The following is a 19,510-nucleotide window of genomic DNA, read 5'->3' as shown; positions in this document are numbered from 1 at the left end:
TTTCCAAAACGCTTTTCGAACGATATTTATATTTTCAACTTTAATTTTGTTCGCTCTATAGGGGTACAAAGACGATTCGGATCGTTTGGGAGCTATTGGAGCTGGTTGTTAGCACCTCCTGCAAATTGGCATAATTTGATGAGAGGAAACATTCCTAACGCAGAGCATTTTACACCATGTGTGTTCCACTTTAAAATCGATTTCTCTTTCCTTGCTTGCATCTACCGGGAAAGAATCGCCGCCAGTCAGCAGGTCAGCAGGCGTACAGTGAAAACACTTTTACTATCGACACAAAACTCCAGTATATGGTGTATTCCTTTTACAGAACCCAGAATACCAAACGTCCAAAACACGACGTGTCGACCAGGCAGGGTTTGTGCAGGGCTTGGCATCCAATATTAACCAGAGTGCACTCGACCGAACGACGATGAATATTTAACGTGCTGGAGAGCCAAACGATCCGAGCATCTCCGGGCTCTCCCCATTCATGCATCTCCGTTCTGCAACTGCATCTATGCAAAACGTGCCTTGGAAGCGTGTGTGGATGCCGCGCCAACACGCCACCGAGCAAAAAGGTGTAGCACCGAAACCTCCGAACACACCGCTGCCCTCTCGGTATGCGAATGTGCGAACGTTTCTGGCGTGGCGAATTTAAATTCAAGTTTTACCATTTCGGGCATACCTCGGGTGTGTGTTGGCTGCATGATGATGTGCACACAATTTACACCTCATTCTCCCTCTCCGCTTTCGGTGTGTGACAGCAATTGGGGGGTAGTATGTAGTTGCGAAATCGGATCGAACGGCGTTGCGGACTCGGCCACATCCTAGAATTGGAGGCAGGATTGTGCAACATTGTCGAGATGTTCAGCCAAATCGTTTTTAGAGTTGATGGGGCTCACACCTTAAACAGTGACATGTCACACTTTCTTTTTGCCCCCACCGTTGGTGCCCTTTTTGACACACAAAATGCACCAACAAAATTCCGTAAAACTCCCATTTATCATTTCTTTTTTAAACTGGCAAGCCAAACCTCCGAATTGCAAAAAGGTAGAAGTGCATGCAGTGCCGGCATTGCATCATGCACCGTGAAAGTAAACCCACCCGACCCACAAAGCCAGCAAGACACACCAGAAGAACCCTGCTGGGCCGAGCGGGCATGAAGCAATCGTCGCCCGCCCACAACACACGCGCGTGTCACAGCTTTTGAGTGGCTTAATTTACGCGGGGACGTGAAAGATATGACCCCTTCCCGGGCAGGGTGTAAGGAATATGAACGTTTGTGTCTGCGATTCGTGTACGTTTTGTTTCGGGAAACAACAAAATAAATTTACCAACGGCCCCCCTCTCCTCCTGCAGCACCACTGGCTCTCTCTTCCGTTTGATGGAATTGCAAAATACGATGACGAATCCCGCCGCTGCACAGAGTACCATTTACCATTGGGCCTGTGTCTGGGCCGCTGGGATTCGAGATTTGTGGATGCAAGAGACGTTTGTGGGATAAGGCAACATTCAGAGAGACAGAGAGGCAGACAGAGCAGCGCCCGCCCCGTCGTCCAATACACATTTCGTGCCAATTAGTGTGAGAATTATGTCAGAGTGGTTGTTTATGGGCGCAGGCGCCGAACGCTAACGCGAACGCTCAGTATCTCAGGCGCAAAAAAACGGGGCTAATAAATGAGGTTAAGATAGTTCATCTACTTTATTATCCATGCGCACTGTCTGAATGGCGTTTAAAATGCAGCCGGAAATGAGCGTTTCATATAAATGAAAGTGAATTGTATTGGGGGCTGAGGTTAGCTGAGGGGTTTTGATGTGATGGCGCTTAACATTCCTTCGCATGCTGCAAGAGACGGTCAACTTTTACCCTTTGGCCGCAAGCATTAGTTCTGTGAAATATTTGTCTCAGCCCTGCAATGATGTGAAGTAGGTTCTTTATGGGCTTTTGAGTTAAAATTGACGTTTAAAGAAAATATAAAATTAAAACACAGGAATGTAATCGATGCAGAACGCAGAAATGAATATATTCCGTACCTTTTGATTTAAAATGAAAATTAATTATAAAACAAAATTTTAAAGTAATCGCTTAGGATGTGATCTCAAGAGCTGCGCTCTTTATATTAAGCGATTTGCTTCGAACTCATTGACTCGTTCCGTACAGTAGTTGTCAGCGCTGCACGTCATAAAAGAATCAATAGATTCGTGCTGAGTTCAAATCTCACTCGAGCCGAGATGAATTAATTAGTATTTAATAAGTTTCTAGTTGAATAAAAAGAACCTCCAATACCTTTACAATAATAGTTTGTTTGTAGAGAATTATTGCACTATTGATATGTGGCTGCAGTAATGATAAAAAATATGAAAAAGCCTAACAACAACAACACCACAGCTCTTGTTTTTACCGGGCTCTTCGTTCGACGAAAATAAAACCAACTGCCAGATGCCACCAGAGGCATCCATGGCACCATTTTTTCCTTGTCTCCCTTGACGGCAGGTGCTTGTGTGCGTTGTTTATATCAGCATTACGTGTGCCGTGCAAGTATGGGCAAAATTTATCATTCCACTTTATTACTTCCTACCACGCCATTTTCGTCGTAACAACAACAGTCGAGCACAAGCGCACAAAGAACCGATGGAATGCGAACGTTCGCGTCGGTAAATTTGCAATGACTGGTGGTCATCTTTTCCTCCTTCAACAGTAAACTTCCGCAGTTTTGGGGGTAACATTTGGTAATTCTTTTCCAAAAACAAACTCCAAATGACATTTTAATTTCAGTCCCACTACTACTTGACCTCCATCTGGCGGGAACGGTTTCCTCAAAACTTTTTGTACTAAATAAATTCACTTTCATTGTTTTCAACAACGGTTAGCATAATTTAACCACACTCTAGTTTGGCGCACTGCTGCTGCCCAAATGTGCAAAGCGAAAGCAAAAAAGTAGAACATTGTTTCATGCTCGCGCATCGCTCGAACCGCGGATGCATTAGCTAAGCGTCCATCTTGCGGCCATCTGTTACCCCGTAGTGGCCATTGGTCTCTGTGGGTCATAACAAGCCTCTAGGTGGTTAGCTAGCTAGTTTTGTGGCTTTGCAAATTCCCTTGCGGCCGCCGGGGGAGTTCAAGTTCGTGCAAGAAAAGGTTCGTGCCTCACAGACCTACATCTTGACGCTAATGCTAACGGGAAAAGCCCGAGAGAAACGATCTGGAGAGACCCGAAGAAGCGAAGGCATCACATTAAGAGTGAGGAATGGTCACGGATGGGTTTGCGGGTTAGGTTGAGGGCGCCAAAGTCGTTTTTTTTGGAGAAGCATCATGCATTGATGGTCGAGTGTGCCATTTTCTAGGGCAAACGTCTCTCTTCCACTGTCCCGTGAGTGTAAGGCCACGTGAGTAGTAGCTCAAATTCGTAAAAAAAAACATCTGGAGAACCAAAACACGATTTAATGCTTCCGCGTCCGGTATAAAGAGGCAGAGTGTAGTAGGATGCAAGATGCTTTTCCAACCGTTTTTGTTTAATGCTCTTGGTTCTGATTCGTTCCAGCCGAAAAGAGAGGCCAGAAATCGTGCGACTTTAAATCATGCCATGCTAATTGTGCACTCACCTCTTCTGAGTGTGTTGGTTGTGGTGGAGAGTTTGAAGTGGCAGAGCTTTTTCTAGCTTTTTGGCAGATCTCGTTTCGTTTCGCAGAGTTGCACACGTCGAGGAGGATACTTGAGCGCCAGCAGGGAGAGAGTTCACCACTTGATTCCCCCACGGGCACGGTTGAGCTGCCTCGGTTAAGATTATTTGGAAGTTGGATTATACGTTTTTGTTACGTTTTGAAACGACGCTAGAAGAAGCGACGTCTTAACTGTAGTCGGAAGTACTTTTCAGCCTAGGCTTTTTGTTGTTGTTGACAGAATCGTATTTTACGCTACACTTCAGTAACGGTAGCAGTTTCTTTCGATGCGATGGGCAGATACAACCTTTAGTCCTCCGCCCACTAGAACTGCGAGCGAGTTTACGCGGAAGAACGTTTTAATAATTCCTTTTTTTTTTGGGAGGTAGATTGCGGAACGTAATTGGAACGAAAATGAAGACATTTCGATGGCTTAGTGCCTAAGCTTATCGAACCATGTCCACATACCGTTGTCCGGGGTAGAACTTAGTTGATTTTAGGCTTATATGTCGCTTCAAGAATTCTTGAATTCTGCCCCCATTGCTCCTCTGCCAACCATAACCGGTTGGCAACATTTTAAGACTCGTCGCACAGCAAACATTAATCGATTATCGTATGGCGGCGTATGGTGGACATTCAAACCGGCAAATTGCAAAACACAAGTTCTCTCGCGAGCCTTCTCCCTCCTGCCCCTGTGCATGGCATGCTGCATTGTACCGTTTTTGCACAGTTAGATAATGATGCATAATGGCGCTTCACGGCTGGTGCCGTAATAAAGCGGACAGTGTCAGGAGCGCGTGGCCTACAAATTCTCCCCTTAAACAGTGTACCTTGCAGCCCAAACACACACACACATACAGGGGGATAATTTTAATCCACGCGTCCTCCTGCGACCAATATACCGGTCGCGGCAGCATAACCGGTAATCTTCGAACCAGAAAAGGGATGCTTTGCGTCTTGCTTCTTCTTTTGTGTGTGTGTGTGTGCGCGTACCTTTTTCCAGACTGGCCGAGGAACCACTTCAACCGGTTTGCACCCCAAAGATGCATTAATCATCTCACATTCTCGAACCGGAACGCAAACTAGCACACAACGCCGCGCGTCGGCGCGTACCGTAATCTCATCAAAATATCTCTCCCCCGGACACATGTAGCGCGAATGACCAATGTTCGGTCATCGGACCCGGCAGGTAAAAAGGGTCCCGGAGCGGAGCAGTGGAATGTTTCGAGTTATGCAGCTCAAATTAATGCCGCAATGATGCTACATTCTAAATGGTGCGATTATTTACTTCGGATGATGTCACCTGCGTTTTTTAAATATTTGCGAGCAGAACAGCTTATCTACTTTCCTGCTCGTGCTCAAACACACAGCACACTCTATTTTCTAAATGAGGTTAAAAATCGACATGATGCAGCCAGCAATCACGATTGAAGGAAGCTCAGAGAGCGAAACATTCTTGTGATCGATCGTGACCGAAAGCATCGACGGGCCAAAAAAGATCCCCATCGATCAATCATTTAAATGAATCTGCAAAAAAACTGCTTGTTCTGCTCGGCACAACGGGAATTTCGCGGGCGCGCGAGAGGTCAGTAGAAATGCGAATGATGAAACGGGGAGCGTATATTTCGCTGAGCGCAAGCTTTCCCGATTGATGATGCTGCTGCGATCGGTATCGAATGCCGCAGCAGAACGTGATCGACATTTTTCGATGGAATCTTGACGAAGAGTGCAGTTTTTGTTTTCTACTGTTGCGCAAGCGAATATGTTCAAAATGATGGGGCTTTTTGTTATTGAAGTCGAAAGGATGACTTAAAGCAGATGATGAATGACACATCAAGATTATTTTTGCTTTAGTACCTTTTCAAATGCGATCAAAAATGCATCGATCTTGTCGACAATTTGTGTAATTTGGTATAAACTTGGCCTTTAACAAATGAAACCAAAATGTAATACGCAAAAATATAAAATTAAGACCTTTCTCTATGAAAGCGTGCGCTATTTATTTTTATAATCGAATATAAATTGTGCTCGGGGGGAAAGTACCACTCTTATCGAACGGATTAATTTAAATATTTGCCTCACTTGTGCGTGAAGATGAAGTGATAACACTCATCAATTTCGTTGCCATATTTTAAAAGATTGTTAATTAGAGTGGAGAAAACCAACAAAAAAAACCCTACTGACACTTCGAATGATAAGCAAATTGATGGGAGAAATCTGCTCATATACATAGAAACCCCATGACTCTTAGTCGAGCAAATCGTTCTCCCACATGCAACACATGCGCGGGTGTGTAATGCAGATTTCATGTACAGTAGTGCAATCAATCAATGTAGCCGCGCACAACAAGCAGCAAGTCTGCAGTGATAAGGTAGCAACAACAAAAAAGTGTTGCAACCAACATAACACTCTCACACCGTATGCGCACTACCGAACTACTCCCTCCCGCGAATATGTGTGCTCTAGTTGTGCTCTAGTTTTTGTTGCACATTCGTACTTGATGTTGATGCCTCTCCTCCGCCGGGAAGGGGCGTCCGTCTCGCGGGCATTGAACAGTTTAATCAAAAATGCATTGAACTCATTTCCATAGTAGACGACGAACCCCCGAGCGGAAAGAAGGGAATCTCTGATACATTTCCCAAAGGCATTGGAGGAAGATGATGATCCAAGGTAGACAAAAAAACATACACAAAGTAAATGAGACAGTCTACGATGGGTCGTCGCGCCCCACTGTCTTCGTCTTTGGCGTCGTGGTCGTGATAAATGCATGCATAAATGCATGTAACCGGGGCTGATTTATTTGCTTATTAACAATGACTAGAGTCATCGCGTTGATACACATAAATCTTCACGTGCTGTGCCTCTGTCGTCACACACGAAGAAGAAACTCCAGCGAAGACGACAAAACCGCAACAACAAAAAACACTCTCCTCCACGTGACGAGATTCGACCGAGAGCCGAACTAAAAGTAAAGCCTCTCTCCTGGTCTGGTTATCAACAGTTTTCTAGACCTCTTCTAGCGATGGAGTGCAGAAAAAACAGCAGGAAAACACCCGCTCCCCACGTGCCAAAATGGAAAGGGAGGAAGTTGTACTACTCGGTGTAACCACCGTGCCCTTCAGGGCACATGATCTCACTTTAATTGAAATTCGTCCGCCAAAGCCACCACCGTCCTTACTCCCTTCGTTTGAACGCTTGCTTGTACCGGGGTTTTTTCCCGGCAGATTTTCCGCTCGTGATACACATCTTCTTCATCAAGAGTACATAGCCCAGTACTCCACTTTCTTGCCCATCTCGGTTTTTCATTGCTTTCCTCACAGCGAGAAGAGAGCATCTCTACGTTCGTACGATGTTATGTTGCCCTTTTTTTCTCTCACCACTCCGACGACGACGTCGGCGGTTCGACAAGTATTCAAATTAAGCTTAAAAGTGTGCTACCCTTTCCGCCCTGCATGCAATGTGTTATTGTGCATATAATCTATGTCAGTGGCTGGAAAAGCTGGCTGCGCTTGATAGCAGCTACTCCTCACCCGTATATCGATCGGTTTTGGAGGCGCAGCAAGACAAAGATCATTACGCCTGGTTCCGCTCCTGTTCCGCTGTGGATGTGTGGCTGGTGTGGCTATTAGCGGAACACACGTCCCCACACACGCACGCACACACTTTCACAAGAGAAGCGCCAAAGTATTTCCGGTGGCTGCGCTCCGAGATGTGGTTTTTCTTGCCGCTCTTCGCCTCGTTCTGGCCGCGTCGTTATTTCACCTCTGATGCAGACGGGGCAGATGCGACTTAATTGAGCGTCGATAAGCGCCGATGTCTTACGACATACTGTGCTGGTTTCGATTACGTTCTCTCTGTGTGCACTCGGTGGAGTTTGTTTGGGAAAGTGTTGAGCAGCAGCAAGGGGATGGTGGTGTGTACGCTTTCTTTACCATCTGGAGAAGGCTGTGAGAGTAGTAGAGTACCGGGCCCTGTTTTCCGGTGTATGATTTGAAGATCACTTTCGACGCGGTAATTTGAGAGCTCCGTCTTCTCTTTACTGTGTACTTCAATCAGGAGAAGAAGAAAAAACGCACATCACTGCGTTTAAACAACATCGCATTCCCCGATCGCCATTTAATGACATTAAGAAGTGCTAACTAACCGAGAAAGATGATCTTCTAAATGAGTCCAAAGCCCTTCCCAGCCCTCCCCACACCCATCTGACGTAACTGAAGAAGAACTGATGGTCATAAAATAGTGTCGAATCATTCGCCATTTGAGCACATTCCGTGCCCTCGGGAGACGCGTAAGGGTACGACGACGACGCCGTACGACGCCTCCTGACTGCGCGTGCTGTGACCTACAAAAGAGCGTGCGTTAAGTTATACAATCGTTCCCCGGAACCCATGACACCGGCCTGTCGTTTGCACCGGGCTTTCCCACTTCCGCCGCCGAAGCGCCCAAAACTGAATTCACCAGCCTAACCCAGCCTTTTCTACAAAGCACGTTCGCGAACGGAGAAACAAAAGTAAAAAAAAAACGCAACAGTTCGTCATTTTACATCGACGTTAAACTTTTTATTCGATTCTTGTTTAACGACTTGCGTCTCTGGAACTGGAAGAGAGAGAGAGAGGAAGGAAGAGAGATAAATGTAACCTCAAAATGCTGCGCCCAACCTGCTGATGAGGACAGCCGAAGTGTCCGTTGTGGAGAGTTTGATTTCTTTAACGGTATCTTTAGGACGGTACTTACTTGGAGCCTCATTTTGGAGTTCCTGATTCCTTGGAAATCAACCCTCCCAAACCCTGGGTGCAAAACACTTTCTGCCTGTGTTGTTATTTTCGTGCCACGAAGAAAGGAATTGTGAAGTGGTGAAGATCATGTTCAAGGGTTGTCCGTCCAATTGATTCTCGAACGGGCAGGAAAGAGGTACTTCAGCTTTTTCCACCGGTAAGATGCTGTGCGTCTAAATGGTGCAAAGTTACTGCTTTTAGCAATCGCTAGGCTGCAGAGAGATCTACCGATCGAATCGATCGCTGTCTAAAGCAGAGGAGAATCCCCCGCATCTCCAATCATCCATCAAAGATTGAGCCTGCCAGATATTTACCAGCGGGTTGCTTATGCCGCTCGCCAAAAACCGCTCAGCGCGCCCGGGTGGTTCGGTGGCAAATCACGTAAGGGAAGACGACCCCCATTGCATCTTGGCTTTGATGTAACCGGCAGCGGCAGTGGCTTTGGTTCGTGATTGTTTTTCATGAAACCCAGTTTTTCAGCGACGGCATTGCATTGAGCGGTGTGTACCTCACGAGACTTCTCTTCATGACTGACCTAATTATATTTGGTTCCCAAGTGGTTCGCGAAGGTCCGCACGCCGTTCGGCTTTTCCGACAGAAGGGAGGTAGTGCTTGCGTTTTTCGTGTGTTTTGGTTCCGTACGCACGCTAGAAAGAGTGGACGCTGAGGGTAAGGGTGTTCAAGTTACAAGACAAGAAATACTGGATACGAATGGATCTGGTTTGTGGAGTGAAAAGAAGTGAGGTCGCGTTTCAATATAGAACCGTTTTTTGTTACTGTTGTTGTTGGTGTGTCTAATGGACATCCACACAAACACACCTTGTCGATATGTGGCAGGCAGGTAAAACCAGGACTCATTAACGGACCGAGAACCGTAAAGATGATGTCCAAGATGAGTCGAGCCCGCAAACGGTCAGCAAGGCGGGTTGGGCTCTGGGAAATTGGAATTCGGATGCAATGATAGCAGTAGTTAAGGGCGAGATAAACGCGAGATACCTCTTTCGTTTGCCTTAGCGCAGCATGCGTTCCTCTGTAGCATCAGCAGCAGCTACAGCCCGGTAGCGTTGAGAAAATTGAGAAGGTAATGATCGGCAGATAACCGTCGAACGAACGTCGGACGCGCCGGAGTAATAACTTTCTGATGCACCGGTGCCCCCCTGTGCGTGACCCAGGAGATAAACGATAAGTTTTGGAAATGAGCTTTGATCGCATGATATACCTCGCTACATCTCGTGCCAGTTGATGCAGCGATGAACCTTTTTAAAAGAAAAACCCCAAGCAAATTAATGTTTTCTCTTCGGACGTTGGAAATGGTGTCAACCGCGCACCCGTGGCAACCGCAACACCGCCGTGTTCCTAGGGTGGCGCCTATATCTCCCATTTGCATGCCTTTCTCACCTACACACGGTGGTTTCTGGACGGCTGCTGGTCGACGGTGTACCTATAGTAGTCAGCCACAGCACCATTACCTCACTAGAACCTTGACCACATTGGTGTGGTCTCCTGGACAGTGCGCAACTGCCTGTGCCGTTGCCGGCGCAAACGGTGCCTGCTACAACCGTTTTGCGAAACGTTGTTTTGCGATAACCATCTTGGAGCGTGATCGTCTCTGGTACACACATTTACTGCAGCCGGCCATATTTAGACGTGCGCGCGCGCGCGTCTCTCTCAGTGTGGTACCAAAAACTTGCCTCATGCAGAGTGCGATCGCGCGATATTTGACTCCGACGCGGAATTTGATTTCCAGACCTCGGTGTGTGACGACGACGACCTCCCTTTGCGCGCTCCAATCGTACGGTAACTACCCTCAGGCAGTCTTGTAGAACGGGTTTATGAGTCAACAACCGTCCGCTTGCTGCGTTCTCTGGTCAAGCGGACTGAGGCGGAAATCTACCGTTTTGCGCTCTGGGTCTGTTTCGTTGGGTTTTGGGTTCTGGGTCCTCCGGTCTAGAACTTACCAACGATTGAAGGTTACACATACATTGGGCTTGGGTCCCGTTGGGGCCTATTACTGAGTTTCCAAAAAAAGTTCCACCCAAGTCTCGAGTCGTGTGCCACTCGCCGCTATTTCACCCAACTCTCGACTCTGATAGAAGCGAATGACCGAGCAGCGGTGCCCGTTGCTCTGGTTGAAGTTGGCAAGGGTTGTGACTGCGAAGAACAACGTCTCGCCTTCCGCGGGTTCAACAACTTACACGAGTAGAGCATATTCGCGCCTCAACCGTACGCTCTCGGCTCCGGGAGGTACATCGGTCAAAGGCTTGCGCTATGTTTTGGTTGTCCGAATGTAGTACATCGTACCTCGGATATCTGCGGGAGGATCAGCTGCAAGTATTCGCTTCGTTTTCCAATACATCTCCAACAACCTCGCGAGTAGAGACACGACGCGCTGATGGTGAAGTTTTTCATTCATTAGCCTCTGTCCAACAAGCAACACATTTGCGTTTTTACTCGCTTGCGTACATGCAAAATGCTCATTATGTGTGTCTGCGTGGACTTCTGAAGTGATGAGGTTCGACAGAGGTGGGCGTTTGGCGCAGAAGAAGTGGTGCACTTTTTACGTGTTTTGTTTTGCTCGAAACTTTTCCCGCTCAAACACAGTCGCGGTGGTGGCCATGTACAATTTTCCCCGTCCCTGTTGGATGTGCTGTGGCGGTGGTATGTGCGAGTTAGAGGTTCGCGTCCGTGCGGGCCTTAAACCTGAGACTACCTGAGGTGCCCGTGAGGCAAAAGGAAAGTAGCGAGCTGCGAATGCGTGAACGCACACCAAAAAAAACTATGTTTGTTGCTCCCCCTGTTCGCGCGAGCTCTGCGCGAGTGTGTTGCACTTTCCCGCATACACACCGTTGCTTCTTGGTGTGTGTGCGTTTGTTTGCCAAGACAAACTTGCGGATCGCCACACTAACGGTTAGTCCGCGTCAAGGTCATAACGAGGAAGGATCGGTCCGCAAAAGCTCACTCTACCCGCGTACGCAGCGTATGTGATATTGAGTCCGCCGAAGCGCGTTCGTACGGAAGGACGACGAAACAAAAAAAACGGTTAGGCCGTTGCTATTACTGTGTGCTTTTTTGTGTTGATTTTTTTTTTGGTTTGCTGTTTTTGTGTTTGAAGTTATCAATCGTGTTGTATTTCTCAAACCTGTGGTCGCCGTGTCGCTGCATCCAGTGCGACATTTACCGAAGAGTTGACAGCAGTGTTTTTGGTTTTAAAACGACATTTCGAATACCCTCCCAACCTCCTTCTCTTCTCAAACAGCAGTATCAAGCGGTCCATCAAGCCCCTTGCAACAACGGGCCACAAAGCCATGCTTACCAAGCGAACAGCACGAAAATGAATCCCGTACCACCGTGGAACCGTAGCAGTGACCTGTTGTGTGTATAGGGTGGCACGACCCTACCGGATCCAGTTTCGTGTGCTCAGGTTGTGGGCCAGACAGACAGTCAGGATCGAGCAGGAATGGTCGTCGGGGGCTCAGCGTAAACCATGAAGCCCATCACGTTCGAATCCATCCGCAACCTGCTGAAGACGAAGAAGAAGCAGAAAGACAAATCGAACATCGATCAAAGCTTCAAGCGGAGCGACTCGTTCAAGCGCATCAGCATCCGCAAGAGCTACCTCGAGCGGGGTCGCAAGCGGAATGCGGCGGCGGTCCTGCGCGGCTCCACCAAAAATCTCGTCAACATCAATGAGTTCGAGGATCAGGCGAAGGTCGTCAAGGGCCCGGAGAAGCTAACGACGGGCAACGGGCATGCGGTGGAGGGTAGTGCACAGCACAAGGATGCCCTTGAGGTGCCGCACTCGTCCGACCGGACAGGTGCGTCCGGGTCGGCAGCAAAACGATCCTCCCCCCAGGAGCTCACGTTCGAGGAGAAGCTAGAATCGAACGACGCGTCGCTGGATGAGAAGATCCGCGCGCTGCAGGAAATCAACGATCGGTACATCAATGAAAACCGCAACCTGGTGGAGCAGACGTACGAGGTCTCGAAGAAGGTGGAGAAAATTAAGATCAAGAAACCACCGCGACCTTCCAAGCAGACGGTGGCAGGGACGGTACAGCAGCAGCAGCAACAGCAGCATACATCCATCGCCGCCGCGCCCAGGAAATCGCTCGAAAATGAAGTACAAAATAATGATCTCAGCGGCAGGACGATCGCAGGAGGCTCGGTGAAGTCACCACCCGCACCAGACTCTGCCACGGGCAACAGTGCGGGGCGTGTGAGGAACATTTCGCACGTAAACATCAACGTCAGCTCGGACGCAATCCCGGAGGAGGAGGAAGCGCACGAGGGAAGTGTGCGGGGCGGCAGCAGTAGTTGCAGGCTGCCGGAGGACACGGCGGACGATAAGTCGTTCTACAGCATCAGCACGTTCACGATCGAGAGCAACACGCTGACGAACAACGCGGGCAATCATAACAACACGAATGCGTCGTCGAAAAAGTCGTTCCGCAGCAGTTTCAGCACAGCCACCACCAGCACGAGCAAGACGGCGACCAATGAGCTGCCCACGCTGGTGACGATCCGGACGTACTGCGAGCCGAATGCGCTGATGCAGTCCACGACCCATGTCAACGAGCGGTATCTGGAGACGAGCTTTGATACCTGCCCGGACGAGGCGACGCTCAGCCGGGAGCTCCACCATCGGCCGCAGGTAGTGAAGGTAGTAAAGGACACGCCAGTGCTGCCTGGTGGTGGTCCAACGCCCACCAACGGGACGAATCGTAGCGATCGTACGCGGAGTCCCTCGCGCATACCCCGCATCAACACGCAAACGTTCAAAATGATACGCAGCAAGTCGAGGGACGGCATCGTGATCCGCATCCCGGCAATGGATGGTGGTCAGGGCGGGGAGGTGGATGGAATCGAAAGCGCGGGATCCAAATCGGACGGTGGCGGCGGGCTTAAGGAGCCGGAAGATAATCTGAACCGACAGCTAAGCAACGATTCGGCGCTCGATCTGATCGACGTCGATATTAAGGTGGACGAGAAGGATCTGCGGCACAGCAGCGGGGGCGGTGGCTCGACGCAGAACCTAAACGGCGCGCTGACCGACGGCGGCGGTGGTACGGTGGAGCTAAAGAACCAAAAGAACAAGTACCGGAAGAAGGCGAAAAAGGCATCGGCAAGCAAGACGGGCACGCTGGATGTGGAGGACGCGAACCATACGTTCCAGAGCCACGACAACTTTGAGCTGCAGCGAACGCCGAAGGGTGGTGATGCGAACGGCGGACCCGCTGAGCCGAAGTTTATCTTCCCGAGCAAGTACTTCGAGGAGGAGAACAACATCTTCTACGACCAAACGGTGTACGACGAGGCGGAGCTGCCGTCGCCGGAGAACAGCATCCCGTACGCGCTGCGCATCAAGGAGAACCCGTTCACGAAGAACAAAGAGTTCTACTCGATCAACACGGGCCGGATTTGGAAGCAGCTCAATCTCGGGCAGCAGGAGGAAGACTCCATTCTGTCGAACGCCGGACCACGGCTGGTCCCACCGCCGAAGGTTAAGAACGAATCGTTCAAATCAATGTCCTCGCGGGATTCGGGCTTCAGCTTGACGCTTACCAAGCCGAAGAATCTGTTCCGCCGAAAGTCCAAGAAGGCGACGCTGCTCCAACGCCGCAAACCGCCCAAGCTGGCCGTCAGCCGGGACGGGTACTTCAAGCGTGTGATGGTGGTGCAGCGCAACTCGTCCAAGCGGAAGAAATCGATGCGCAAGCAGCGCGTCGCCGGGAAGGATATTTTCCGCGAGCTGTACGACGAAAACTGGAGCAAGCTGGGCGATGACTGCAATGGTGGTGAGCTGCCAGTAGCAGCTGCTGCTGCCGCGGGTCCGCTCGAACCGGAGGCGCCCGATTTTGCGCGGGACTTTGAAAACTTTTGCAACGATCGCCGGTACAACCAGGAAATCCACGACCTGGAAGCGTTCTACGAGGAGCATCTGAAGCGCTTGCGCCACTACTACATCCAGAAGAAGAAGATGAACGAGGCGGCGATTAAGGAGTTCTATAGGGACTATGGGGCCGGTCGGGCCGCTATTCTTGGGACGCATGGTACAGCGGACGGTGCGGCTGTAGGAGCAACAGGAACGTCAACGCTTAAGGCGGAGGACCAGGACGAAGAGAACGACTACTACGACACGTTCATAGTGACGAAGAATGAAACGATTCGCTTCAAGAACAGTGCCCTGCAGCAGCGGTACTTTCAGCAGATCGATGCCGGGCTGGAGTTTGTGTTTCCCCATCCGGACAAGCGCAAAAGCAGTACGGGCGGAACGACCGGCTCCACCGGACAGGGGAAATCAGCGAAGGGAGGTAAATCCGGGTCCGGCAGTGCCCACTCGACGACGACCGCTACTGGTCGGAAGCAACTGTTTCACGAAGTTCGCCCATTCGGAAGCCCTCTGGAATCACTGATGAATGTTGGCGGTGGGTCGCACTATACCGAGGAAGAGTTCCTGCGGGATGACGCGAACCTGTCCGCGAAGCGCCCTAACCAAACGTCCGTAAGTGTCGCCCGGTACAAGGAGCCGGCGGCGGCATCATCCGCGCTCGTGTACAAACGGTCCATTTCGGCACCGTTCGGTGATTCGAACTTCCAGCTCGCGACGGCTGCACCGCCCGGAGAGGACCTGAAGCGCATCCGGTCGGCCGGTGCGATCCAGAACGAAATCTCACTGGCCAGCATCTTCCCGTCGGTGAACGGCGACAAAGCGTTGAGGCATCGGTACATGGGCAAAAACAACGACGGAGAAGATAACGATGAAGAGTTGGACCAGGATGATGATGACGATGACGATGAGGAGGAGGATGAAGAGTTTAGTGAGAATGAGTTCCTGATCAACAGCCTCGGTGACAATCTGTACTGTGTGCGGTGTGACAAGGTGAACAGTGACTGTGAGTGCTTCGAAGAGACCGGCACGGGGAGTCCATCGAAGCGCAAGGACTCCCAGGGCCGGCTGAGCCGCGCCCGTTTGTTGAAGGTTGGTGGCGCCAAGCGTGTGTTCGATCGAAACGGTGACGAGGTAGTGCTAGTTGGTGAGCAGGGCGATGAAAAGCGTGCTGGAGAGAAGGATGAAGATGAAGAGGACGATGATGAGGAGGAGGAGGAGGAGGAGGTGGACGAAAACGATGAGAACTACTGTGATGTGTTTGATTTTAACGATATCAACATCATACACGTGAACCACAAGAAGAAAGTGAAGCGAAAAAAGTCCAAAAAGCGTACCGTGCGGAAAAACCACTCGACGTTGCGGCGTGGCAGCTACTGGGGTAAGTGAACTCAGGGGGAGGTTTTATTGGCCGTTTTCTGTTGTATGTTGGAATCATAAACGATTAACTGCCATCCAACCAGGGCGATTAAAATGCATTTCATATTTTGCTCACAATAAATCCTGAAGTAAATCAACCATGACACTCCATACCACTCCACGATGGAGTTGAGGAGAAGGAGATTGACACGGACAAATAATAAATCTTGAGCCACACGGGTTGTTTGTCTTGACTGACGGTGGCCGTGTGACAGTTGAATACTATCGGAGAAGGAGGAGGAGGAGGTTTTTACTCCACGGTTGCCAACTTCCGTTTATGAAACTCATCCGCGCAAATGAAGAAGCCGGCATGAAGATTGCTTAAAAGGTGTACACCATTAGTGTCACTAGGGAACACCCAAAACCCAACGATCATCATTAGTGTTTACTTCATCTAGTGGATGTAACATCTGTTGCTTCTCTCTAGTCACTCTCGTCTGACAAATGATGCCCCGACCCTGGCTGCTGCTCTGTTCTGCAGTCGGAAATGATAAGCCATTTTAGCTACCAGTAAATCAAACAAACGGCTCTTTGCGAAAGGAAATCAATTTAAAGCCACACTTCACGTCTTACTGGCTGGTGTTGGTTTAGTTCCTGCTTGGTGGCTCTGCGTCCAAACTGAATTGGCATTGGGGAGAGCGTTTGTTTTTGTGTGACAAGTGAAGCTTGAAATCGTTGCTGAATTGAGAGAAGGAAACACACCTGAGGTTTAGCAAGCGGAATGCGCATCCTTCCCCAAGTAAAGTAAACCTCACAGTTCCGTGAGAAGGCCAGCGACGAACACAATGAATGGGCTGACAATCGCGCTGCAAGCGCCCACCACCCGCTTATCGGTGACAATTCTATAATGATATGAAGCAAAGTTGTTGTGCCGTAATATATCCTCTCTGTGGTGTCTCTGCACTAATTAGGTGCGCCACAGTGAGGTTCAAAAACAATTAGTGCTATCCGGAGGTCGTGGTAAATATTTATGGACCCGCTTCTCTTTCAACCTTGACTCGCGCGGAGGGTAAAGTGTGCAGAGTTTGAACTATTGCTGCTTATATTACATCCAGTTCCAGTGGTACGCTCTATGTCACGATGGTGTTTTGTGGATCCAACCACAGCAAATGATGTGGATCCATTTCCTAAATGTTTTGTAGATTGTTGGAATTCCTCAATCTTGGTTATGTAAAAAAAAGCAACCGATTCCTTTCTAAATGTCCGCTTATGTAACTCCTCGGCCTTTACAAGACTCCTAAGCCAACACTGTCTTACAGTCTTTTTGTGACGTTTTACAAAATATCAACCCTCTTCCCCGACATGCCCACTTAAAGCGCTCGCTTCGCATAAACTATAATCCATACTCCACTCCGGCCACTCTCACGACCCGGTGATCACATCGGTGTGTTAATCCGATCCGATTTTCTCCTATCCGAACGGGCAGGAGTGAGGAGTGCCGGATCCTCGTTAGTCAAGGTCAATGGCGGCAATGGTTGCAGTCTAGCCAAACATGCTCCCCCAGACCACGTTACCATGTGTGTGTGTGTGTGTGTGTGTGTGTGTGTGTGTGTGTTTGTGTGTGTGTTGTTCGTGTGGCGAGGTGGTGCAGAAGCAGCAGTACATTTCGATTCGAAACCTTTCCGCCTATGCAGGGGACCGCTGGCACGTGTGGGTGTCCGCGACTACAACTCCCCGAGGGCTTGTTGCAGCACACACTCACAGGAACCATCGTTACCGTAAAGCTGCCACGGCAAAAATGGGTGTAGATGCTGTTGTTGTTGTTGTGGTTGTTTTTGTGTTTACGATCCATAAACCTATCAAAGTGCTTGTATTCACATCTTACGCGATTTCAGATAAGCAACGGTGTGTTACTTTCTGCTTAACCATCAACGGTGTCTTGTAGCTGGTGGAGTCAGCCAGGTCAAAAGCACTTAAAAAAACGAACGTCTCGTTTCCGGTCAGCATGCGGGTTAAATATTTTTTTGGTTTTATCTGTAATGCATCATATCAGACGCGTGTAAGCAGAGTAACTGTTTAGATTAAACTACTCCAAAAATGATGGTGTGAAAGAGTTCGTTTTCCAAATGTTTTCCGTAGTTTCTATAACGTAGGTAGGCTGCTCTGTTGGGCCCCCCTGAATGTATGCAAACTAAAGCCCATCTTTTAGCGATTTTAAAACCTCTAAATCGCATCCTATTAGCATCTCGTTAGTGTGCGGGCGTTTTAGGGAGTGTTCCCGTAGAGTGGCATTGATGAGGAATTGGGAGTAAATTCCTATACCGCGCTGTCTGCTCTGCTTCACAATCGATCCGATCGGGGCAAGAATTGCGTACGGTTCCTCCAAAAATTTATTCCTCTGCGTGTTGCAAAAGGTTGATGAATTCTTTCGAGGAGTGGCACACGATTTATGGATTTAGATCCACCAACTGCTGCTGCTGCGGCTGCCAAAGATGGATAGCGCTTAATAAAACTCGTACCAGAGCATCAGGCCCGCGTGGCGGGGCCCGCTGAATCATCATAAACTATTCGCCATTGGGGCAAATGGCAAAACCTACTCCCTTTCTGCCTTCTGGAAGCCCGTGGCGGGGCTGCGCGTTGAATACGTCACGGCTTTCCTTCCCGTGCCGATGTCGATGGCGGTGTGACGCACGCGTCTTTCGCAACCGCCGCTTGCCAGAACTGTCGGAATCGTTCCGATCCGGTTTTTGCAAATGAAATGAGTTCCCGCCACTGCTGTGTATCGGGCGCATAAGTCTTGTCCTGCCATAATTTCATACCCCTACAGGAAAGGAAAGGAGCGTAGCGGGAGAGAGAGAGAGTGAGACACAACCCCCGACGAGCGTGTGGAGGTGGCGTGTATTTGCATGTCCCGTCAAGAATAATCGCGTGCAGAACTGAAGGTTTATGTGCGCCCAGTACTCCCGAAGTCCCGGGTCCAATTCGATTCAAATATCAAGTGGTGTGTTCCTGTGGGGTTGAGGGCGGGTGCAGTTCGAAGCCAACGGGCCGTAACCCGTAAGGTGTCGATGATTGATTGCTCGACACACGGTGTCAAAACGCGATGCGAATGGGATGAAATATTACGTGGCAGAGTTTGTGGGGCTTCAAGTGATATAAAATGGCACAATAAAAAGACTTTCCACCTTTCTCCTCTTATTTTTTTATTTGCTGATCGCGTCCAGCTGAAACGATCTAAATAGCAGGCTTAAGAGGGAATTGAAAAGATCACCAACGAGGTCTCGTTTTGGTGTGGAGTCTGTGGAATTACTGATGGCTAGAATGAACTCCAAAAACGTAATGCTTCCAGCGCTTCAGTTGTTCCGAAATTCTAACTTGTCTCCTCTTATCCAAATAGCCGCTAATACACCTCCAGACAAGCTGGACAACGTTTGGGACGAATTTTCATGGTAACGGTTTTTATTACGATCATTAAGCTTTGATTTGCACAACACTCCCATTTGATGGGGGTTGCTTTTTGGGTTGCCGATACATTGATGCCGTTTGATGCTGCTAACTGCGACACGGTTGACCAATTGAAAGCCTTTTTTTTGAGGAGGGCGATCGTGGGAGATCACACCAACCAGCTCTCTGGACAGTTGAAACAGAATGGCCAGTACCAGGTGTCACAGGAATTTAGTGGCGGAACTTTAGTTGATGTTTTCTTGTTGGAGCTTCTTGGGAATGATTCCGGGCCAGTGCTTAAAGTTTGGACCACTTCCCACCTGGAGCTTCTCGTTTCGGGTCGGCGGAATTTGTGTTGTTATAGGGCCTGCGCGTGAAGTTAGGATAG

The 19,510-nt window shown here is 49.2% G+C and overlaps 1 protein-coding gene across 17 annotated transcripts in view; it reads left to right on the top strand.

Moving 5' to 3' along the window:
* The window catches only part of LOC120905035 (disco-interacting protein 2), a 141,375-nt gene that overhangs the window by 94,341 nt on the left and 27,524 nt on the right, over nt 1-19,510 (top strand). For 11 of the 17 annotated variants that reach the window (XM_040315661.1, XM_040315660.1, XM_040315663.1 and 8 more), the window contains exon 2: nt 11,689-15,700. The exons of 5 other annotated variants lie outside the window; for them this stretch is intronic. In XM_040315661.1, coding sequence (XP_040171595.1) covers nt 11,917-15,700 — 3,784 coding nt within the window. In that variant the 5' untranslated portion in view covers nt 11,689-11,916. The remainder of the gene's footprint in view (nt 1-11,688; nt 15,701-19,510) is intronic. One more of the 17 variants, XM_040315656.1, reaches the window with a different exon arrangement.

The sequence above is a fragment of the Anopheles arabiensis genome, chromosome 3 (genome assembly GCF_016920715.1).
Source record: "Anopheles arabiensis isolate DONGOLA chromosome 3, AaraD3, whole genome shotgun sequence".
NCBI classification, from domain to species: Eukaryota; Metazoa; Arthropoda; class Insecta; order Diptera; family Culicidae; genus Anopheles; species Anopheles arabiensis.
The sequence above is the reverse complement of the archived record's forward strand: the minus strand, read 5'-3'. Positions and strand labels throughout refer to the sequence as shown.